Source organism: Podarcis cretensis, assembly GCF_951804945.1.
Source record: "Podarcis cretensis genome assembly, chromosome: 8".
NCBI lineage: Eukaryota > Metazoa > Chordata > Lepidosauria > Squamata > Lacertidae > Podarcis > Podarcis cretensis.
In genome coordinates this window covers 52,598,829-52,623,042 of record NC_137177.1, presented here as the reverse complement: position 1 = coordinate 52,623,042, position 24,214 = coordinate 52,598,829, and the positions used below count along the sequence as shown (strand labels likewise).

General features: G+C 49.0%; 1 protein-coding gene and 1 long non-coding RNA gene across 6 annotated transcripts in view; one reads left to right on the top strand and one right to left on the bottom strand.

Annotated features, from left to right (window-relative positions):
- CBFA2T3 (CBFA2/RUNX1 partner transcriptional co-repressor 3) overlaps window positions 1-24,214 on the top strand; it is a 67,080-nt gene that overhangs the window by 18,991 nt on the left and 23,875 nt on the right. For all 5 annotated transcript variants that reach the window (XM_079988813.1, XM_079988812.1, XM_079988810.1 and 2 more), the window contains exon 2: window positions 19,135-19,281. In XM_079988813.1, the coding sequence (XP_079844939.1) occupies window positions 19,161-19,281 (121 nt within the window). In that variant the 5' untranslated portion in view covers window positions 19,135-19,160. The remainder of the gene's footprint in view (window positions 1-19,134; window positions 19,282-24,214) is intronic.
- Window positions 1,058-12,076, bottom strand: LOC307223365. The gene is made up of 3 exons (XR_013842081.1): window positions 12,025-12,076; window positions 6,202-6,295; window positions 1,058-1,391 (listed from the first exon to the last, which is right to left on the bottom strand). It is a non-coding gene; the product is annotated as an uncharacterized lncRNA (long non-coding RNA).

The window sequence follows — 24,214 nt, the reverse complement described above, 5'->3', positions numbered from 1 at the left end:
GACACCTCCTTGATGTCTTCACTTGTGATGTGGAAGGTGCCCTTACAAGGCTATCCTTGCAGACTGTAGCCAGCCCATCAGAACCCTGGTTTCAATAGGTGTGCCAGTAAACAGCACACAAAACACACATGCCACTAAAAGTAAAACAAAATTGAAATGATGGCACTTGTGCTGCAAACCTCTGCTCCACAAATGCAATAGCAGCCTGAAGGTGCTGCCTTTAGGCCAGGCCTGTGCAACTACAATGTTTGGGGGAGATGTTTTCCAGATGTTATTGGACTACAGCTCCCATCACCCCTGATAATCGGTCGTGCTGGCTGGGGTTGACAGAAATTGGATTCCAATAACATCTGGAGGGCGCTTTGTCAGTTCCCCTGTCATGAAAAGTGGGGCGGGGGAGGGGGGAGTTGATAAAATGCCTGACCACAGAAGAGCCACAGAGATAGTGTCTGGGTAGAACGCATAGGCTATCCAGTGAACTCAGCTGTTTTGGAGACTTAAAACTGAACATCTGGATAACACCCCGCTCTTGCCCCGTCCATTGCGCTGTGGCTTGTGCTCAAGAAGTTCCCCTTCGGAGGGGAGAGGCTTTGGCAAATATCGCAGTGTAAGTCCCATGTAATCCAGGGAGTGAAAAGGTGATTTTAAGCCGTCTGCAGCTTGTTGGAAGCAGGCGGCTCATCCCCAAAGGCGGGTAGGGAGAGTGGTAGAGGGAAGGTGAAACATGCATATTCTGGAGATGTAGGGAGGGCACGGACATGTGGGGAAGAGGAGGAAGAATACTTGTTCGCTTATCCTGAGCTCATCTGCAGAGCCGAGTAGTGCCTTCCAATCCTTTCCTAATGGCTGCAAGCCATCACCACCTTAATCCATCATTAGCTGGGCATATTTCAGATCTGAGCCAACAGTGAATTGGTGTGCGTATGGCAGCGGCGGGGGGGGGGGGGAGAGACTTCTCTCGCTTGCATGCTTCCCCTTATTCCCATGCCATCCTTGCTGCTGCCTGTGTGTAATTAACAGAGTAATTAAAAACAGGATGAGTTAATTGGTATTCATTTATGTGGCAGATGTTTTTAATTGAGATACGAAACAATTTACCTGTTTATATAAACAATAGTGAACGAAGGCTTGTAAAACAGGGTGTTTTTCCTTCCACATGCAGCAGGATCTGAGCCATCTCTCCCAGCTCCTTTTCATCAGGCCTGAGGCCAAACTGATGGAGAGCACCTGGGGGTTGTGGATGGTGCCAGGGACTGAGGCTCCGTTCCAAAGATGTGTTCCTCCCCTTTCTTAATTGCATTCCAGCTACAGGGATGTTGTTACAGGGTGACAGAGCAGGGCTGGACCCTGGATCTTTTCCACTGGTCCCCAGATCAGCTGCCACTTCCTCCCTCCCTTAAAAAAAGAGAGAGGCTAAAAATTAGCTTTGCTTACAGGGCTGCTGGTCAGGCGTCCACATGTGCAAAAAGAGCCCAAACATTGTTGCTTATTTGCATTAAAAATTGCATATGGTGATCTATGTGTGTAAAGGCAGATTTAGAAGCAATTAATAACCTTTAAACGGAAAAGCAAGGCAGTGACAGGTGAGCTGCCTGCCTGCTCAGTCAGCTGTCTAGGCGCTCACAGTTGTGGAGGCAGCTCCCTGCTCTTCCTTTTCCATGCTTCTTCAGGCTTAAACTGGACTTGGGCTGAACAGTCCTTCAGATAGAGGACTGTCTTCTGCAGAGTAGGACACACAGCCACTCTGGATGCATCATTGCATGTAATGGTCAAGGTTTGTAAAGGCAAAACCTGGGGATAGTGACCAGAATAACAGCAAGACATGGAGGGGGGACTGGTCGAGTCTCCTTTGGTTTTCAGAGGCCAGAGAAGGCAGATAGCAAGGTGTAGGCATTGGAGGCTGACAGCCCAATACTTTACATTCCTATTCAAAAATAAGCCCCAACTGAGGGGCTTCCTCCCAAGACAGGATTGCAGCTTAAGTGTCACAATATGAAGACCATAAGAAGCACCATGCTGAGGAACCATTTAGTCCAGGGGTCAGCAAAGTTTTTGTGGCTTGGGCCAGTTCATGGTCCCGCAGACACCGCAGTGCGTGCATGCGCATGCGCACATGCACACACACACAAATGCTATTTCCGGTGTGGAGGAGGAGTGCGCAGCTTCCCATTGGCTGCAGGAGCTTCCTACAGCCAATAGGAAGCCAGTCAGTGTCATGGAAGGCAGTCCCCGTGACCAAGCGGGCAGCAGGGGTCCCTGAGCAGGTGGTGGGGGTCCATGGGCCGGTTAAACAACCCCCATGGGCCGCTTGTGGCCTATGGGCCTTAGGTTGCTGACCCCTGATTTAGTCCTTCCTCTGGTATGCAGAGGAATGTTGATTTGAGCTGGTGAACCAAATATTTAGTTTTGTTTTCCTTGGCACATAGGAAGCCACCCTTTGCGGAGCCAGACCATTAATCCATCTTGCTCAGTCTTGCCCACACTGACTAGCAGGAGCTCTCTAGAATTTCTGTCAGCCGTCTACCATAGTCGTATTTGGAGATGCTGGAGATTGAATGTGCATGTAAACAGGTGTTCTACCACTGATAGCTAGGCCCCACTTGTTTGCATGGAGTGTTTGACTATCCATGCCACAGAGGCCAGAAAGACCTGATATATTATCCATGAAAAAAAGGGGGGGATCTTGCCCAACCCAAATGCTTTTCTTGTTCAGAAGGTCTTCCTCCCTCCTGGTGTAGCTCTAGGGCCCATCCAGGCTGTTGCTCTGTTTTTGCATGGGATTCAGTCATATATTGGCAAGTTCAGATGTCAAAATTAAAGTTGATTGGGAGCTCTTGTGCAAGGAAACCAGACTTTAGCAATAAGGAAAGGTGATAGAGAGGGTTGTACTGGAAAGTGTGGGATGGCAACTGCTTGATGCAAGGTCATATGATCTCCCTGCCGACAAATCACAGTGAATGCTTGGTAAACAGGCAGCACTGTATAATCTCCCTGCAAATTTTGTGCAAATAAATGAAGACGAATTCTCAGCTAACAGTTTGCCTTGGAGTGACCCTACTCTGAATGGAAGGTCTGACCTTTGGTGTTTGTATGTATGTTTGTGTGTTGTGACTTCTTAGCCATGGGCAGGTCCATGGCTTCTGCCTCTGCCGCAAAGGGGTTCAGCACACCTCAGTTTTCCCAGAGTCACGGCCCACAGCAGATAAGAAATGTGATCGCGAAACATTTGGCTATTGCTGGAAAGAGGCCTTGGCAGCCTGCCGGCAAAGACCAGATGGCTGGAAGCCCAGCTGCGGGGAGAGCAGGCTGGTCTCAGGTGTGCTAAGTCCTCAATCGGTCCCAGGAAGACTTGGCATCACATCCTAATGAATATCGAAGAGGGGGCAAGAAGCACCGTCTTTGCTCTTTAACACTGTGATTTTCCATTTCAGCAGATACTGAATCACTCCTGTCAAGCCCTGCGCTGATACTGGGATGCTGAGCATCTCCTAATAGCTCTGTGGGTTTTGAATTCCCAAAAGGAAGGAAGGAAGGAAGGAAGGAAGGAAGGAAGGAAGGAAGGAAGGGGTGTATCTTCCTCTCCAGTCCCCAGGACAGGTTACAAAGAGAAATTCTCTGGCACATTTTTCATGGCCTGTGCAAGAAAGAGAAAGGAAGCTTTTGCTTCTGTGCCCACTTTATGCCAAGTCCCCAGTCTCTTGCCCCTTTGTCTCCCTTTAATTCCCCACTTTTCTTCCAGCCTCTTCTTGCACCATTCATTTATAGTTCAGTCCCCAGCATCTCCAGGTAGGTCTAGGAATGCCGCTGTCTAAAATTCTGGAGAGCTTCTGCCAGTCAGAGTACAATCCACGCAGTGCTGTGCCTGATGGTCCAACAGTCTAACTTGGTATAATGCAGCTTCTTGTCTACTGCATGTCCCCAATTTTTCTGAATCCCCTTGCATCCATTTCTTCAAAGGACTTCCTCGAAGTGTTGCCCCACACCTCCCTGCTTTCCCTCACTGTAGTCGATTTATAGCCTGCAAGCAGCATATTCTGAACCTCCCAGTTATATGGAGCATCATTTATCTTTGATCACATCCCTAGTCATACACCTAGTCAGACCACTGGTCCCTCATCAATATTGCCTGCACTCAGTAACAGCAGCTCTATGGGACCTTCAGACAGGGCTCTCCCCCAGCCCTAACTGGAAATACCAGGGATTGAACCTGGAACCTTCTTCATGCAAGGCAGCTGCTCTGCCACTGAGCTATGGCCCTGAAAGGAGAGCACAGACACTTTGGCCTGGCATGTAGCTTGTTCTGCATCAGCTACTTATGATGCTGCAGTATGTAACCCAGAGTTTGGTCACATCCACACCATACACTTAAACTCCGTGGCTTTCCTGCAAAGAGTATCCTGGGAACCATAGTTTACCCTCACAGTCCTAGCACCCTAAACAATCTACAGTTCCCGGGGTGGGAGTCCTGGGCTTTCAATGTGTTTCTAATGCATGGTGAAGCTGTTGGAAGCTTCCACCAGCCCTGCTCTTCGGGGGCCATGGGCATGTGGGCAGGGCTGATGTGCCCCAGCTGCCTATGGGGGGTGAAAATAGAGGCGAGGTGGCCCAGAGGTGCCTAGGGCAGCAGCTGCCAAGCTTTGGAGATGCACTCCAGTCATTCCAAAGAAATGAAAGGAAAACAAGGAAGGAGACCGCGTTGTTTTCCTTAACAGGGAAAGGCTGCTGGAGGAGCCTGGCACTGGGTCCAGCTGCCCCAGCTGTGGGGGGAGGAGGGGGCTCCTGAGGAAGGTTTGGGAGACAGGCTGAGCCCCCTCCCCCATCTTTTCCCACATGGAGTGGTCTGCAGTTCATCCCCAGTTTGCCGCCAGCACTGAGTGCTTGAGCTAACACGATCCAGATGGAGCAGCTCCGTCCCTGGTGAGCATATCGGGGAGTTGTTCTTGGCCCTGCTGGCACCGGCAGCTGAAGAGCAGGAATGCACAGCCTTTATTTGGAAGGAGGCAGTGGACCCAGTGCTCCCCCCCTACCCCCACATCTGGATTTCATTTGCAGAGCATGAAAGGATGCTGGGATTTCAGGCCAGTGCCGGTTTAACCCTTTCCTCCTGCCTCCCTTCCTCCCCCAGGGTCAGAAGAGGGGAAAGGGGAGGAAGAAAGAGGGAAAGGACTTTCCCCCCTCCCCAAGGATGTTTTGCTCCTGGTGGCCGAGGCGTAGGGTCCAAGACAGTCTTCCCTAACTTGGAGCCCACTTGAAGTTTTGGACTAAAACGGCCAGCAGCACCAGCCATCTGGTGGGCAGCAAGCTGGAGCAGCCTGGCCTAAGACGTCTCTCCATGCACACATCCTGGGCATAGTTAAACTATGGGATTTGTTCCCACAAGAGGCAGGGGTGACCATCAACCTGGTTGGCTTTAGAAGAGGATTAGGCAAAGTCATGGAGGAGAAGGCTACCAATGGCTACTGGGTATGATGGCAATGTTCTATCTCCATGGATGGAGGCAGTAAGCCTTTCAATACCAGTTTCTGGCAATCACAAGTGGGGAGAGTTGCTGCAGCATGCAGGTCCTACTTGCAGGCTTCCCATAGGCAACTGGCTGGCTACTTTGGGAAACAAGATGCTGGCTTAGATGGGTCTTTGGCCAGCAGATAGGCTCCTCTTATATTCTGCAAAGGGTGGGGCTGGAGGGGCAGGCTTTTGTTAGGGGTGGGGGCAGAACCTCAGCTTTGTCTGGATTGGGGGGCAGCTGCCCCCTTTGGCTACACCCGTGGGCTGCACATGGCTGCACATGGCTGCTTTAACGTTAACCTGGAAAAGTCTGCTACCCCAAAGTCATTGCTTCGGCTTCTTGAGGACTGGAAGGGTCAAGTCATCAAATGCAATGCAGCTTCCAGCAAGCCATTTGCAGGGATACAGTGAGACTGGGTTGATTTATGCAGGCACCTAGGCTGTGCAAATCCAACAGAGCGAGGAGATGGAAACCTGAGATGTTAGAGTGGGCTATACGATTTCAGGATGCTGGTGTTAGGGTGGGTATAGAGTGCTTTATTATTATTATTATTATTATTATTATATTGTGAATAATTCACCTTTCACACTGAAAGCTAGTGGAGCAGGGAGTGATCTGGCCTGACACCAATGGGCTAGATCTTTACTTGCAGGGAATTTGTGTGCCTTTTGGGTTTTGGTTTTAACTGCTGCTACCTGCCTTCAGCCTGAAGCAGGACAGTTGCCTTTGCCAGCTCAGGGTTCTTCCATCTTACTCTGCTGCATGTGCTGCTCCACTACAAGGTGCATGCTGAAACGATACAGGAGATGATTGTAATACCTGACTGGAATGTGTCCTTAAGCCCTGATAATGCCTCTTGCATGGAGGATAGAGAGGGCTGTGTGAGCATGTATAGACGCAAGCCTACTGCACAAAGGGAAAAAATTGCATGCATTGGTCAACCCACTTTTGCCTCTGGCCCCACCCACCTCTGGCATGTGGCCTCCAAATGGCTGCCTGGAAAGGAAAGTGGCCCTTGAGCTGAAAAAGGTCTACACCAGTGTTTCCCAACCTTGTGCCTCCAGCTGTTTTTGGACTATAATTCCCATCATCCCTTGCCACTGGTCTTGCTAGTCAGGGATGATGGGAGTTGTAGTTCAAAAACAGCTGGAGGCACAAGGTTGGGAAACACTGGTCTACACTATGGCCCACAATGCTGGTCTCACAATCGCTACCTCCTGGGGTATAGTAGACTGACCGGACCCCAGTCAAGGATGTAGCAGATTAGACTGTCAGATTTGGCCATGCCTTGAACACAATCTGTCCTCTATTATAACCACCGTGTGGACACCCTCTGGTATTGCTTCCAGCTGCTGGCTGGGGGCTGAAAGGAGCCCAGCTGCAATGGATGAAACCCACCCTTGACTGAAGCAAACCTTTCAATCACAGTGGAATGAATGAGGAGGGGGGAAGGTGGGGGGGGGAGAGAGAGATTGGGAATTGCCCTTCTGTTCCCACTGGGAGGTGCAGGGTGAGGATGGGCGGCCCCCTCGGTCTGGAGGAGGAGAAAAATAGAAATCCTTTCATTTTTAGAACCTTGCCTTCTCTGCCTAAGCTCCGCAGCTGCTAATGGAAACCAGATGTCAGAAGGCAGACACACAGCTCTCCGCAGTTGGGACAAATTATTCGGCTCTTTTCCTCTTCCCAGCCCCACTCCCCAATTCCTTTCCCACCCCAAGTAAGAGGCAGCTCATTCCTTCAGCCTCTGAGCCATCGTGGGGAATCCTGGTGACATTTAGAACTCCTGCTTTAAACAAAGGAGAAGCGAGACTCATTCCCGACTTCTCAATATGAGAGTGTTTTCGGTTTGGGGTTTTGTTTCTGCAGGCACCTCCTTTCAGTTCATGCACAGGATCTCCACTCTGCACCGTTAAGTCCCCATTATGATTGCTAATCTCGCACAGACTGTGCATAAACTGCTTGGACTTGGATGGCTGAAGCCAGGGCTCCTAAGGAATCGGCCCAGTGTGCAAGTAAGCAAAAAGAAGCTCAGAAAATCATCACGGCAGGCGAGGTTCCTGAAATCGAAGGGAAATGACACAAATTCTCATTGGTGCAAACGAGGCTGGCACCTCTCCAGTACAATCCTTAACATGCTGCTTTAACACATGGCTCATTGTTATCAGGCATGTATATATGCCACTTTGCAAGCACACACACACACGGCCACAGAACTCAGCACCGTGAGATTCTTAACAAGCTTCTAGCTCTCATGGGTCATGCTAGGCAAAACCTCAAAAGCTGGAGAGAAGGTGGAGGGGAGTAAGATTATCAGGGAGCAAGAGTTCAAAGCTCATTGCCCTATGCCGTCCTTTGAGGATTGAGAGAAAGAGGTCATAGCTCAGTGGAGGAACACCTATTCTTTTAACCTGAGGAATAAATAAATAAATGCTTCAAACACTGTAGGTCTGATCCCTGGCACAGATTCTGGAGAGAAGCCCAGGTGAGCACGGGTTCAAAACAGAAGGGCTTTTGGTTAGAGTGGCACCATAGCTCAGGCTTACCTTGATGGTGCAAATAGGCTGGCTTCTGGAGAGGAGCTTGGCACCTATTTTGCTCCACTCCAGGCTTTTTAGTTTGGCACAGGTTGGCAGCTAAGCCGAGGTTGGGCTAGCAGATTCACCCCATGCATTTACAGCGTTTGAAACATGCAACTTTCCCCTAAAGAATACTGGGTTCTGTAGTTTGTTAAGGGTGATGGGACTTGTAGCTCTGTGAGGGGTGCCACCAGTATGTGGGTAACACGCAGCTCTACTTCTCCATAACATCCGAATCAGGAGAGGCTGCGAAAGCTCTGGATTGGTGTCTCAGTGCCATGCTAGGCTGGATGAGGGCCAATAAACTGTGCTTGAATCCTGGGAAGATAGAAGCTTTTGGAGTGGGTGGTACCCATGTCTGGCAGATAGGCAGGTTACCTGTTCTGGATGGAGTTGCACTCCTTATGATGGAGCAAGTGCATAGCTTGAGGGTACTCCTGAATACATCTTTGCCACTTGAGGTCAAGGTGTCCTCTGTGGCTAGGAGTTCCTTTGACTGGCTTCATCTGGTTCACCAGCTATTGAGTTCCTGGACAGGGGTAGTCTGTAGCCCATGCTACAGTTGGTTGGAAACCTTGAGGCTGGATCACTGCAATGCGCTGTATGTGGGGCTGCCCTTGGACCTTTTTTGGAAGCTCCAGCTCTGGTGCAGAATGTGCCGGCCAGATTGCTGGTGGGACATCTGGCTGACAACATGTGACTCTGTTGCTACAGCTTCTTCACTGGCTGCCCATCTACTACCAGGCCTCTTTCAAGGTCCTTGTATTAATTTACAAAGCTCTGGACAACTTATGCCCAGGGTGCCTCAGGGAGCACCCGAGCCCTTATATCCCAGGTCGATCACTGAGATCATCTGCAGGAGCGTCGCTGGCCATTTGTCAAGTAGGCGAGGCTCATTTGACAGCAACAAGAAACCGAGCCTTGAAGTGTCATTAGTTCAATATTGTGGAATGCTCTGCCAGCAGAGATTCAGCAGACACTTTCTGTTTCAACTTTTAAATGCCTGCTGAATCCTTTTCTATTCTATCAGGCTTATGCAAGCAATTAAGAATACATTTTTTCCACAATAGTTAGCTGATTTCTGATTTTAACTTTTTAGATTGTTTTATTGTGTGGTTTGATGTACAACTGTTGTAAACCACTGTGATTTTTTTTAAGGAATAGCAGCATATAAATTTTTAAATAAACAAACAAACTTCAGTTCTCAGGATTCTTTGTGCGAAGCCATGGGCTTTCAATGTGCATTAGATGTGCTTTAAATGTATGGGGAAGATCTGCCTAACTTGGTGCATTGTACAAACGTGGGATTGTAGGTAAGATCTCTCCTCCTTAACTCTGATCTGTAGCCCTGGTTTGGGCTATGGTTAAGGAATGACCTTAACCACGATCCCGGGTCAGAGAACGTACCAATCCAAACCTTGGCTGGGCTGCGGCACCTAAAACACCTAGTGAGAAGCAGCCTAGTAAAATTAAGAAATGCTTCTGCATGTTGAAAAACTCAAGGACTGGTGAACCTTTCCAGGGACATGCTCTGCAGTTGGGATGTCACAAATGAGAAATCCTGCCTTGGATCACTGGTGCCACACCTCCAAAAGCAGAGGGACTTACAGGAGGAGCAGTGTCACTTAGTGGTTAGAATAAAACTGGGGAGACCAAGTTCAAATCCCCACTCAGCCATGGATCTCCCTTGGTGATGCAAGTCCCTTACTCTTTTTCTCTGCTTCAGCCTAACCTACCTCACAGGGTTCTTGTAGGGGGTCAAACTGTGGTTGGATGAGAAGGAGAGAAGCATGTATACTGTCTGGATCTCCTTGGACAAAAGGCAAGATATAAATATAAGAAGTGTTGCAGGTTGCTACATTAATATTGTGAATCAGCCTTTCCATTGTGGTTTACAACTGCCTGATCAGAGTCTGGGATCAGACAAAAGAATGTTAATATTCCTTAATGGTCCAGGAAGGGCAGCTTTTATCTCTATATGGAAGCTAATTGCTCAAAGTAGCTTCTTGATAGGGAGGCATCTCTGGAATGCGTGGAATGGAGAAGGAGATCCAAGCTTGAAAGGTGACCCTCTGCATCCCCACCAGAGGAGATGAGGGTGGGAGAGGGAGGTGCCAGTGTGCCCTACTTTGCAGAGGACAGTCCTCTGTTTGAAGGGCTGCCCCCGTCAAAGCGAAATAGAAAAAGAACTCTAGGAAGGGCTAGCAGCTGGGACTCTAAAGTTGCACAACAACCCTGCATAGCAGACCAGGCAGGTGTCACACAGATCACCTGAGCCCTTACATTCCAGCCCGATCAATGAGATCATGGGTAGGCAAAGTAAGACCTGGGGGCCAGATCCGGCCCAATTGCCTTCTAAATCCAGCCCACGGACGGTCCGGGAATCTGCATGTTTTTATATGAGTAAAATGTGTCCTTTTATTTAAAATGCATCTCTGGGTTATTTGTGGGGCCTGCCTGGTGTTTTTACATGAGTAGAATATGTGCTTTTATTTAAAACGCATCTCTGGGTGATTTGTGGGGCATAGGAATTCGTTCATTATTATTTTTTTCAAAATATAGTCTGGCCCCCCACAAGGTCTGAGGGACAGTGGACCGGCTCCCGGCTGAAAAAGTTTGCTGACCCCTGAATGAGATCATCTGGAAGAATGCTCTTAGCTGTCTCCCATATCACAGAGGCCCAACTGGCCTCAACCAGTGATTCCATGATGTGGAGAATCGGTAGGCACCCCTGCTTTTAACTGTGAGACATCTGCTGAAGACCTTTTTATGCTGACAGGCCTGTGCAGTTGTTTACAATTTTCTTGAGTCATTTGAATGATTGTTCGACATTTAATCTCATGCTACTAGGCAGCACTCTGATCTTTTGTAAGGATAGAGAAGAGAAAGTACGTCTTTACATCAGCACATAGTTCAAACTATGGAACTCACTTCCATGGCAGGCAGCATGGGTGTAGCCAGGACTTGGGGGGGGGGGGACAGGACCGGCGTGATTGGTCAGTTAGCTAAGTATTTCTATTGTTTTACTTGATGCCTCCTCCTACCGCCTGCCCGCTCTTGGCTACACCCATGGGAGGAAGTGATGGCCACTAACTTAAAGGTATAGGTAAAGGTAAAGGTAAAGGTAAAGGTTAAGGTAAAGCGACCCCTGACCATTAGGTCCAGTCGTGACCGACTCTGGGGTTGCGGCGCTCATCTCGCTTTATTGGCCGAGGGAGCTGACGTTTGTCCTCAGATAGCTTCCGGGTCATGTGGCCAGCATGACTAAGCTGCTTCTGGCAAACCAGAGCAGCGCACGGAAACGCTGTTTACCTTCCCACCAGAGCGGTACCTATTTATCTACTTGTACTTTGATGTGCTTTTGAACTGCTAGGTTCGCAGGAGCTGGGACTGAGCAATGGGAGCTCACCCTGTCGCGGGGATTCGAACCGCTGACCTTCTGATCGGCAAGTCCTAGGCTCTGTGGTTTAACCCACAGCGCCACCCGCGTCCCGTGGCCACTAACCTAGATGGGTTCTAAAAGAGGATTGGACATATTCATGGCGGAGAGGGCTATCAATGGCTATTGGCCATGATGGCTGTCCTCTGCCTCCATAGTTGGAGGCAGCAAGGCTTCTGCATAGTACTTGCTGGAAAGCACAGAAGGGGAGAGTGCTCTTGTGCTTGGGTCCTGCTTGCGGGTTTCCCAGAGGCATCTGGTTGGCCACTGTAAGAACAGGATGCTGGACTACATAAGCCATAGGTCTGATCCAATGGGGTCTTCTTATGTTCTTACATAAGAGGACAGTACATAAATACTTTTATAAAAAACATGCTGTGCTCCAGTTCAGGCCCTGACCATTAAGCCAGCCAGTCTCCAGTCTTGCATCCTTTTGGATGCAGACTGCAGCATCCCATTTCCCAGCTGCATTGGCTCTTCTTGCCGTGTCCCAGATCCACTACCTCTTTGCTGTCTCACAAGGATGACAGGACTCTGGACATGCCAGGGCTTCTGTGGGCTCCCATCTGCTGTGTGAGGCTCTCAGCTGCTGTTTGGCTCTGCGCTGTCACTCAGGACAGTATTTATAAATAAAGCAGGAAGCATGGCGGGGGGGGGGGGGTCAGCGGCCCCGCACCATGCCAGGCTCCATTCTCAGGCATCGATAGTCGCAGGAATGCTGTCATCAGTCAGAGCGATGCACAGTATTTCACATGATGCTTCTCACCCCTCAACACTTCCAAAAACAGCACGGGATAGCAGAGAGGAGTGGAACATTTATAGGAGCAGACCAGCCTGGAAACAAACAGGATCTGGGCCCCAGAAGGACTTTGTACTCTGCCAAGGCTTGGTGCTAAGGCTGAGCCCTGGAATATTTTAAATGGCAGTGTTTAGCCCTGAGACATACAAGCATGTGCAGAGTGCAGTGGCTCTCCCAAAGGTCTGGGATCAAGGTGGAAGGTTTCCCAGGCTGAAAGTCCAATGTCTTGCAAGTTGTTGCCATTAAAGGAATTTATATACCAGCTTACATTTCAGAGGGGGGAAATACCAAGGCAGTTCACACAAAAAAAAATAGTAAGAATAAAACCAATTTTACATCTAAACCAAATACATCTAATTAAAATACATACAAAAGCAATGACGTTAAAACATCCATCTTTAAAGTATAAAATAAACAAGGCTTTCAAAACAGCATAACAGTTAAAACTACAAGCAAAGCAGGAGACTCAAGCTAGGAAATTCTTATCTAACCAGGTGTGTCTTCAAGGAGCAGCAGAATGACAGTACGGATGGGACCTCCGGTATCTTAGCAAACAGGGAGAGCATTCCACATCACACACACCACCAGTGACAAAGCCCCGTTTCTGTGTTATCACAAGCCAATAATCATCAGGCCATGGCAAAAAAAAAAAAAAAAAGTTTGCATCTCTTACACTCTCAGGTGGGTTAGAAATTCAACAGTTTATCTCGGTCTGCACAGAGTCAGGAAGGGGACATAGCTCAGCAGGAGACATTTTTTAAAATGTGCACATTTATTGTGTTTTGCGGAATGGTCCCCGTTCAGTGGGAGAGCACCTGCTTTGCTTGCAGAAGGTCCCAGGTTGAATCACAGCAACTGCAGGTACAGCCAGGGGAAACCCTTCTTTTGCTTTGGACCATGGAGATGCTGCTGTCAGTAAGAGCTGAAATGACTGAGCCAGATGAGCCAATGGTCTGACTCGACATAAGAGGATTGTAGCTCAGTGGTAAAGCAGCTGCTTCACATGCAGAAGATCCAGGGTTCAGTCCCTGGCATCTCCACTTGGGATGGGATGAGAATGGACCATGATTGAAACCCTGAAGAGCCACTGATGATTGGTGTCAACAGTGCTGAACCAGATGGATGAATGGTCTGGCTCAGTATAAGGCAGCTTCCTATGTTCCCATTAAATGAGTAGGGCTGGAGGCCTACTTTAATTTTAGGGGAAAGGGTGTAGCTTAGTGGTAGAGCACATGCTTCAATCCAGGGCATCTCCAGGTAGGACAATTCTATGACTGGGAGAGACTCCTCTCTGAAATCCTGGCAAGCTGCTGTCAGCCAGCACAGGTAACATTGTCCTAGGTGGTCAGCTTCCTGTCTTCCTACGCAGCTTCCCGTAAGGCAGCTTCCTTTGTCCCCATGCCGCTCAGATAGACAAATAGCTTCCTGCATTTCACGCAATGAGCCTCTGCTCTAAATGGGAATGACCCTTTTGCTCTCCTCCCAGCTTCAAGCACTTTGGGTTTGTATTCAGCAAACTTTCACAGTGAAAATTAACTTTTCCAAGTACATTGTGGTGAGATCCAGAATGCTCCCTCTAGCTCAGGATTGCCTACACTGACTGGCAGCAGCTCTCCAGCATTTCAGGCAGTAACATTCCCTTTCCTACCTGGAGATGCTGGGGATTGAGCTTCTGCATGCAAAGGACGCTCTGTCACTGAGCTCCAGCACTTCCCCAGATTTGAATGTCTGATGAGCCATGGTTGCCCCATCCAGGGCTGCTCATTCGACTGGCTTGCCTAAGAAATGCTGCCTGCAGAGCACATATATGCGGGGAGGTCAAAGCAATTCCATTCCCCCCTATTCCCTTTGCAGAAGTCTGCATACATTGGAGAGAGAAATGGGTGCCTAAATCCCAGCCCCATGATGTTGTGCCTTGTTTTCTCTGTATGCTGGCCAAACTTTGCAGCAACCATAATATATGTCCTTTGTGTTGTCTCACAGTCCCTGCACAACATCTTTCTAACCCCAAACCTTTCCTGTGTGAAACTAGTCATTCCTTACCTCGTGGCTTGGTTCCCTTGAGTGTGTTTCGCTCAGACATGTCTGGTGCACATTTCCACCACTGTCAGCTGCTTCTGCGAAGCAATTGCAGCCGGGGATACACAGCCAGCATTTTGCCTAGGGAAAAAGAATAACAACAGAAAAAGGCAGGCGGGCTTTGCAAACAGAAAGATCTGCTTTCTGTTTGACCCTAACACACATTCCAACTGTCCCTATTAACCAAAGCATACTGTTCTCAGGCTACCGTGTCTATTTCAAACCTGACCCAGATCTATTTCAGTCTGTTGGTTCCCAAACTGTGGTCCGTGAAAGACGTCAAGGTGATCCACAGCATGTGTGTAAAAATACAGGTAAAAAACATACAAAGTCCAGCACAATGCATTACAATTGCCGCAACAGGCAGAAAATAATGAAGAGGTCTGTCAAGACCCTCAGCAATTGAAATTGAACCTAATTGAACCCTCTGACCCACTGAAATCAATGAACCTATGTTAATTATGCCCATTAACTTCAGTGGGTATACCCTGAGCAAGAATAGCACTGACTACACCACAGTATGCGTGGTCAGGGGGCTGCAAGGCTACCATGATAAAAGGAACCTATTTTGGACGTTGCTCAGAAGTGCTGAGACTTGGCATAACTCTGTAGGCTGAACTCTGTGGAATTGCAAACAGGTTCTGGGGCTGAGCCCCTGGGTTGACTTGGCTCACATTTTAAGGGCAGGTCCAAACCATAAATTTAAAACACACCTGACACACATTTAAAGTGCATGACTTCCCCCCAAGGAACCTGGGAACTGTAGTTTGCTATAGGTTTGGGGTGTTGTGGTTCTGTGAAGGTAAAATACCATCCCCAGGATTCTTTGGAATGTCTAGTGTGGATCTGCCCTAAGCCCTGCGTCTGGCATAACCATGGCGGGAAAAGATTCCACCCCCCTCCTGCCGCTGCTGCAGAGAGGACAGGCCTGCTTTGCAATGCCAGGAAAGGCTTCGGAGCCAAAGGGACTCCAAGCAAGGCTGGGGAGTCTCCTCTCCGTCTCCTTGGCCTCAGCCGGAGCTGCCTTCGGAGCTGATTTATAGCCGGCAAAGCTCGTGTTTGTTGGCCCGAACTCAGCTGCATGCTGGGAATGGCGTTGAGAAGGAAGGCGGCCCTGCAGGGGCTGAGGTGGTTCTCTCCCTGGCTCCTTTCCAGAGTTCTTTCCACAACGTGTAACTCTTTGGATGCGGGGCGGGGGGGGGGGGGGGAGAGCTTTCAGCAAATATGGAAAATGACCCACACTGAAGGCCTGGCATGGGGGTTTCTTGCAGATGGGGTGGCCTGCAAAAGCTGCTTGCACCTCCTGGAATTGTGGACAGCAGCTTGGCATTTTGGGAAGGGCTTTGTGCAAGGCAAGTTATCGGTTCAGGGATATACCCAGGACCTAGTCCCCCACCCCCTCTTCCCACCCTCGCAGAGTCAAGATCAGGGCAATTTATTCATCATCACTATCATTGACAAGTAAAGAATGACTCTTGGCTCCTTCCGCCCTTGGCATTGCTTATTGGCAAAGGAAGACAGAGCTCATCAATGAGCAGGAGGAGCGAGAGGGAGGCAGTCCAAGGGTGGCTGGCAAGAGGGGCTCTTTCTAACTGGCTGGGCGAGCGGATGGTGAATTTTTAAAACGGCAAGCATTGAAGGGAGCTGTTAGTTATTTACCTGTTGCATTGATATCCCAGTGTTTTCCTCCAAGAGGCTTAAGGTGTCCCGCATGGTTTCCCCCTCCTCAATTCCTCCCCTTGACAACCCTGTCAGGTAGGCCAGGCCAAGAGGCAGTGACTGGCCCAAGGTCACCCGCTGGGTTTCACAGCTGAGTGGGGGTTTGAACCCTGGTCTCTCCCAGGCCCTAGTCCAGCATTCTATAGTGGCTCTCTCAAGTTGAGATGATGATCAGTTGCTAGGGTTTCCCTACGTGTGGGAGAGAAATTTGATTCATTTTGCATTTCAAGGCGAACCTGCTTAATTTGCACTATGTGAAAAAATATGCAAACTGAAACATAGCAATCCTTCGAAAGCCACACTTCTCTAAATTTTGCAGTGCGGTTCTCCAGTTGAAGTATGGTGCACAAAAATGCATATATTCGGGTAAAGTGTCCATGGAAATGTAAATACCAATGAAAATAGAAATGCATTGTTTTAGGGGAGATCACTTTGCAAAAAAGTGTATATTAGGCAAAATTGCATATGAAAACAGGTATATTAGGAGAAATTCCCGTCAATATACTAATGAATTTTCATGGTAATTTTTTTTTTAATGGCAAACTAATGTGGAAATGTGGAAAACTTAGAATTTGAAAAATGAAAAATGGGGGGAAACCAAGATCGTCAAATTCTTCCACCCCTTAATTTTCCCCTCACTGCCACATCATTGTGGGAGGAGAAACTATAACAGCCATAATTATGAAACAATAATAATAATAATTTGTGGGTACTTCAGAGATGGATCCCATGTTTATGTTAATAATTCATTCATTCATTCATTCATTGATACAGTTTCTAAACCACTCTTCATCAAAGCAACCCCAGGGTGATTTGCACAACTATACAATTGAAACTTAAAGGTAAAGGTAAAGGGACCCCTGACCATTTGGTCCAGTCGTGACCGACTCTGGGGTTGCAGCGCTCATCTCACTTTATTGGCCGAGGGAGCCGGTGTATAGCTTCCGAGTCATGTGGCCAGCATGACTAAGCCGCTTCTGGTGAACCAGAGCAGCGCACGGAAACGCCGTTTACCTTCCCGCCAGAGCGGTACCTATTTATCTACTTGCACTTTGACATGCTTTCGAACTGCTAGGTGGGCAGGAGCAGGGACCGAGCAACGGGAGCTCACCCTGTTGTGGGGATTCGAACTGCCGACCTTCTGATTGGCAAGTTCTAGGCTCTGTAGTTTAACCCACAGCGTCCGATAATTGAAACTTAGGTAGATATAGATAGATGATAGATAGATAGATAGATAGATAGATAGATAGATGATAGAGATATGAATAAAATTGTTTAAACATAAAGGGTGTAGCCAACTAAGTTTTACTCAAAGTAGACCCACTGAAATGAATGGACCACTGATAGGCCATTACTTGGAAATGGGGTCTACCTGCATAGGACTAACATTGCATACAACCCAATATTTTAAATTTTAAAAACCAAATGTTGCAAGATGGGGGGTTGTATTCAGGAACCCTGGAATTATGATCGGGGAGGACAGCTGGGGACACTGAGAACTCAATTGCAGATTATCTACAGAAAGTCCGAGGCCCCATCCCCAGCATCTGCACGTAGGACCAGGAATACCCCAGCCTGAAACCTTAGAGAGTCTCTACCAGTCAGTGTAGACAATACTGAGCTAGACAGACCAGTGGTCTGGGCTTGGTATAAGGCAGCTTCTGTGTTCCCAGGTTCTTAAGAGAAAGATATACCCTGTATGGAGTCAAGCCTTCATGAATGCCCACTGAAGCCAGACTTCTCCTCCATGTGAAGGGTTTCCATGCCACCTGTATCCATAACAGAGAGCCTGCCATACGATCATGTATGATCACTTATGTTCAGCTCCAGCTTAGGTTGCCTCTTCTGCGAACCCCAGTGATATCATCCTTTGGCTAAGATCACAGCTTTATTTAGCCTGGACTGTGCACATTGTGTGTGTTCAATTAATCGTGCAACAGTTGCAGTGCATTTGGAATGCGCCACAGATTAGAGTTTTTATCAGCCGCGCAGCCGTCTGCAGAGAAGCTCTGTGCTGGTCTCATGGAGGCAGTGTCACCTCGAGGAGATGCTGGCTGACCCCAAGCCAGGGCGGCGAAGGGGAGGCTTTCCTTCTTTGGTCCTCATCTGGGTCTTGGCAGGGCCCTGCCGGCGCGAGGCACAGTGACGGAGCACCACAGCTGCCCTCGCACTTGCGCTGAGCCATCAAACTCAACTGCATCCTCTTTACTTTAGGAGAGAGAGAAATGAACTTGGCGGCCTCCAAAGTCAGAGGCAGGTGCCTTTCCTTACGGCCCGGCAGCTGCTCTTGTGGGCTGGCTGCTCCTCTGCCATTTACCTCTCGTCTCCCAGCCCAGCTCGTCCCTCCCATCCTGATAACACTTCCACAACTCACATTCATCACCCCACAAAAACAGGATGGCTTTATGGAACCTCTGAGTAGTTCAGAGGCTGCATGACACCGAATTGGGGCAGAGGCTACCACCAAGGGATGGCCATGGCCTTTGGGACTTCCTTGTGTGAGCTTCTCAGGAGGAGAGGATCACCTGGTCCGCCACAGTGGGATGTAGGATGCTGGACTAGATGAGGCTTTGATCTACTTGAGAAGGGCTCTATATATACATTATATACATTGCTTTTGATGTTGCTACAAGGGATCTGCAACAAAACATTGCAGTGTGCTCCTGTTCAAGGTGCCTGCCAGCAAGCCAGCCAGCTGTGCCCTCATCAGGGATACTGCATTGCACATACCCCCACCACAGTTTGCATTTTTATTTCTCAGCTGGCACTGGGAAATTTCCCATGGCTGCTGAGCTGTTTGTCTAGGAGCATGTTTGCTTGCTGCTCAGGGGGGAATGTGGTCCTCAGACTGAAAATGCTTCCCCATCCCTGGTGTGGCTGAAGCGGGCATCAGTATGAATCGTGTCTTCCCTGGGGGCTTCCATCCTAAATATTCCCTTTCTTGTTTCCTGGGCAGTATCTTTGCCTCTGACTCTCCGCACCTGTACCCCCTCCCCTCCCTCTATCTGTTCTGCAGGTAGAACGGAGATCAAGGCAGCAACGATGCCTGACTCACCGGCCGACGTGAAGACGCAGTCCCGATCCACGCCCCCCAACATGCCACCGCCGTCACCAGCCGTCACACAGGGAGCAACGCGACACCCCACCTTCACACCAAACCCTAGTGAGTAGTCAAGTCAACACCATGCCCAGTGATGGGCATCAAAAATGGCAAAGGTAACAGAAACGGTGGCCAGGGGGTGGAGGTGGGGAATCAAAGGTCTCTCCTGATGTGGTGTACAATTATTATTATTATTATTATTATTATTATTATTATTATTTTATGTTTACACCCTGTCGTTCCTCCAAGTTGCTCAAGGTGATGTACATAGTTCTCTTCCTCATTTTATCTGCACGAGAACCAGGGGGCAGCTGCCTCAGGTGGCAGAATCCAAGGGGCGCCTTGGCAGGTATGCACCACAGCTAGAGAAGCAAGGAGAAGCAGTGGCTTCCAGCTTCTAGTGAGATCCCGCAAGAGCCCTGTTAGAGGCCTTCAGAGGTCTGGCACAATCGTCCTGAGACCACAGTATATAAGGCAGAGTGCCTCACTTACCAGGGTCTCCAAAGGCCTCCACGCAACATTATGGGGCTCTTGCAAGGTCTTGGTGGAAGCTGGAAGCTGGAAGCTGGAAGCTGGAAGCTGTTAAGCAAGGCTTGAACTTCCCCATCGCTGACTTATCTGCCTGCACTCTATCCTTGTGGCCTATTTGCTTCCAGAACTGAAGCAGACTGAAAAACTTACATATGCTCCCTCCCGCACACATGCTATTCCCACTCTGCAATGACCTGTACAGCAGGAACTGTGAGCTGAGGCTGTTCATTAGCCTTTCCGAGAGGCAAAACAAAAAAACAAAAACCCGACCCAAGCAGAGGACTTTGCACTTTAGAGGACTTTGCAGAAACGGAATCTAGCCAGACCCATTTCCCCGCTTTATCCGCAAGCTCTTTTCCTCTGGCGTGGAGGTTCCGGTTGTCATCAGGACCCGGAGCTGCTTCGGATGCCGGGGCGGGTGGGTGGGCTTGGATGCTGTCCACCTCCACCCTCGCCGTTTCTCGCCTCTTGATGCATCGCCTTTCAAGCGAATGGCAGTGCCAGATGGCACCACATTTGGAGTGCCAGGAAAGCAGCCCTCCCCCTTCCCCGTTGATGCGGATGCCAGCCGTCTCCGCTCCTGCTGTTCATGAGCGATGCTGCGATTAGCAGCCAGAAGGTGCATAAGGAAGCAAAAAGGGAGAGGGCAGTTGAACCCCAAGCAGACAGCAAAGGCAACAGCAGCACTCAGGATTATTTTCAAAAAGGACAAGGGCCAGGGGCCCAGGTCTTGCTAGAATCCAGACCTCTGAGCTCTAATGTAAGGTAATGCAGAGCTCAGTGGGAGAACATCTGCTTTGCATGTAGAAGGTCCCAGGTTCAATCCCCACTAGCATTTCCAGGTAGGACTGGGAACAAGTCCCTGCCTGATACTTTGCAGGGGCCCTCCCTGTCAGTGTAGACAATGCTGAGCTCAACATACCAATGGTCTGATTCAATATAAGGCAGCTTTCTATGTTTCACTGTGTGGATATTCTGCAAGCAGAGCAAACCACTCTGCACATGCTCATAGGGAAGATTATTTTACCAGAGTCCTGGTGTTGAAACCAGATTCCAAACCCTGTTTAAACAAGGTTGCAGAGCAGTAAAGTTGAGCGTTGCATGGCTTAGCTGTAGCCATGCTAAACCCCCCTATGGGATTTCCACCACTCATCAAAGCCTGCCCTACCATTAGGCAGGGTAACTAACTCAGGCAGCAGTAGCCGCCTCCAAGGCCGTTTCCTTCTGATAAGAGGACAGAACTGTGTCACCTAACCTGCACCCAGGAATGACCCATTCTGGTTTGCCTCCTGAGCAGTGTTAGAAACCAAGATATGAAAGTTAGGAGCTAAATGGTACCTTAAACCTAGGTTATGGGCGCAACAACGGAATGACTAGGTGTGCTTTTTTATAACAAGAATACAAAGCTGAAAATGAATGAACTGCAGCTAAAATATTATGTTCAGGGTCTAGTCTTTCCCTGCCCACCCCCTCCTAATATTCTTAAGAGGGTCTCTTCTCCAGTCTTCAGAGAGTAGCTGGAAATTGGGGGGGGGGGCAGAAAAAGCTCCTCCTTTCCCTCCACTCTGCAGTTTTAATCTGAAATCTTAGGCGCAGTACTGTGCCCAGAGCTCAGAAACTGCTCATGCTAATGAAATTCCCTGTCACAAAATGCGCCTAGAACAATGGGAGTTTCAAACACGGCTCCTGAGGTGAAACAAGAAAGTGCCACCCACACTGCCGCCCACTATTCCCCCCCCACACACACACACTGTGCTTGCTAAATCCTTGCTTACCAGGGTCATGCAACTGTGGCTTCTGGGTTACTAAAAGATTTTGTGGGAGTTCTGCTAAATCTCGCCAGAACCCGGAAGTCACAACCATGTCTCCTCGCTTCTCAGTTCTCCTCAGTTCTCTGGCAGCAGGAGAGGTTGGGGCACCTGAGGGGGCTCACCTCTTGTGATTCCACTGCCTGAGGTGGCTGTCTCAGTTCGGCCCTGCCTGCACCCCATAAGCTAGTTTGCTGTCTTCAAATTGCCAGGGCTGAAGGAGGATTCAGTAGGGTGTGTGTGTGTGTGTGTGTGTGTGTGTGAGAGAGAGAGAGAGAGAGAGACACCATCTTCTCCTTTGCCTCGGGCAACAATAATGCATTTCTTTTGCCTGAGGGTCACCCCCATTTGCAAGGCAGAGAATCGCCCCGTCCAGTTGCCCGCCAGTGCATAATGCAGTTTGCATTGGGCCGCGAAACGCTCGGAGTGCCACAAGTGCAGCCTAAGCAGCAGGAAGGGAGTCTGCGCCCCCCACTCCCTTCACAGATGGGAGCCTTTCCTCCATCCACAGATAAAAGATCCAATGGCAGATGGGCGGCTATATCCGCAGGCGCAGCACATCGATGCCGAAAGCCCTGAAATAGTTGTGACTATAATAGCCTGCTCCCCCAGATTCCTTTGCCCTTCAGCTGCAAGGAAGCCACACAGCACGGGTCAAAATTAACTTCTTCTTGCTCACAAGCAGAAAGAGCAACACATGCCCACCCCCCTCACCTTCCACACTGAGCTGCAAAGTCTCCTCCCTTCTGAAAAGAAATGCCTTTTTTTGTATTGCACCTTGCGGGGGGGGGGGTAGTCTCTCTCTCTGTCCCCTGCCTCCTGATTCCGAGTGGCAGTTCCTAGTCAGCTCCAGTCTTTGCTTTTTTTTTTTTTTTTTTGGAGCCAGATGTTCTCTAATTAGAAATCGGATTCTGCTCGTCTGTGATCTGATGGGGTTTGCTTTTAATCGCTCTCGGTAGCAGATGCAAAGGCGCTTTTGAGCCAGTCTGCTGTGTTTTCTGAAAAGGGTCTGCTGCTCCTCTCCCCTCCCCCCCCCCGCTCAAAAACAACAACCCTTATTGCAATAGCTGACCCCAGGAGGACTAGCCTTTCCTCCCTCTCCCCCCCCCCAAGTCCCCGTCCCGCCACCACCCCACAGTGATGCTGTGTATGCATTTAAAGCGCTTAGAGGTTAGGGAAGAGAGAAGGATTGGAAGCTGTGACTTTTGCACTTAATTCGAGTGGATATTAGCAAACAGCTGGTGTTGTGCCCTTACTAAGAGCTCTGCTAAGATGTTCAGCCTAAACTGGGCGGCTTTAATAACCACCTAGCCTGATGGTTTGCCACCCGAGAGCTATGGCAGAGACTTGGCCCATCCCAGGATCCCACAGCCAAGGAGCAAGACGCCAGGGGCGGATTTCCCAGCCAGATGGTGGCTGCTGAGAGCACACGGATTTGAAAAGGAGGACTTGGAGTCTATGAACTGCTTGGTTCCTCTCTCCCCAGATCCTTTTTATTATGGGAATCTTCCCAAGGAAAGCTATATGACAGAGTTATCTTTCCAGCCCTTATAAGCTCACTAAAGATATTTTGTAAGCCAGGGATGGAGAAAACAGTGTACAAGGAGGCAGGTCCCTGCCCAAGGAGCATACAGTGAAGAAATTTGACACTGGTGAATTTGAGGGAAGGAGAGGCAGGGACAAAAAGGGGAGCCATATATGGTTGTTTCAGTTACATAAAGGAAAGCTTGTTTACAGAGTTACCATTACACCATAGGGCATGGGAACCTCGGACCTGTTATTCCAGCTCTGATGTCAACAAGCAAGTTGCAATGGTTACTAATGATGTCCTACCTCCCCTTCTGCTGGAAACTGCAGCAGCAGAGGAGAGGGCTGTTGTGCTCAGGACCGGCTTGGAGGCTTCCCGGCAACATCTGACTAGACACAGTGAGAACAGGATGCTGGACCAGATGGGCCACTAGTGGGCCTGATCCAGCAGGTTCTTTTTACGTTCTTACATCTTGAATTGGTTCTGAACCCGACATGCTTGTCAGTTCTGCAGCCCAAGTTCCCTTAATCCATCTGACCCTTTCTGATCAATCCAGTCCTTCTCCTTTGTTCTTATGTCATAGTGAACCAGGCTTGCTGCATGAGGAAGTGAGGGGCAGGGGTGGGGAGGACACCACGCACCCTCTGTAGATTTTCTTTGCCACATTGGTGGAAATCAGAGGTGCTCTACATTCCCATGCCCCTTCCTTCTCCTAATTTCTGTTGTATGCTTTTGAATCTACACAGCATCCACCAACCTGGTACCCTTCTGCTGTTTTAGACTACATTTCCCATCAACCCCAGCTCTGCTGGCTGAGGCTGATGGGAGTTGTAGTTCCAAACAGCTAGAGCATACCAGATCAGGAAAGGATATTCTATACTTTCCAAGTGTTTGTTAATACTGACGATCATGTCACTATCTTGTGATCAGCACCATATGCATTTTGCATTGTTCATTGTGATAAATCTTTTCTGGTTTTAAATTGCTTCTATTTGTTGTATTTTATCTGGCTAAATCGCTTTGAAACTCTTCTACAAAGCAACCGATACATGCACTTAATTAATAAAAAAAAAACAATACAGCTGTTGGAGAGCTGTTCACCAGGCTTCAGCACAAAGTCCATTAACCT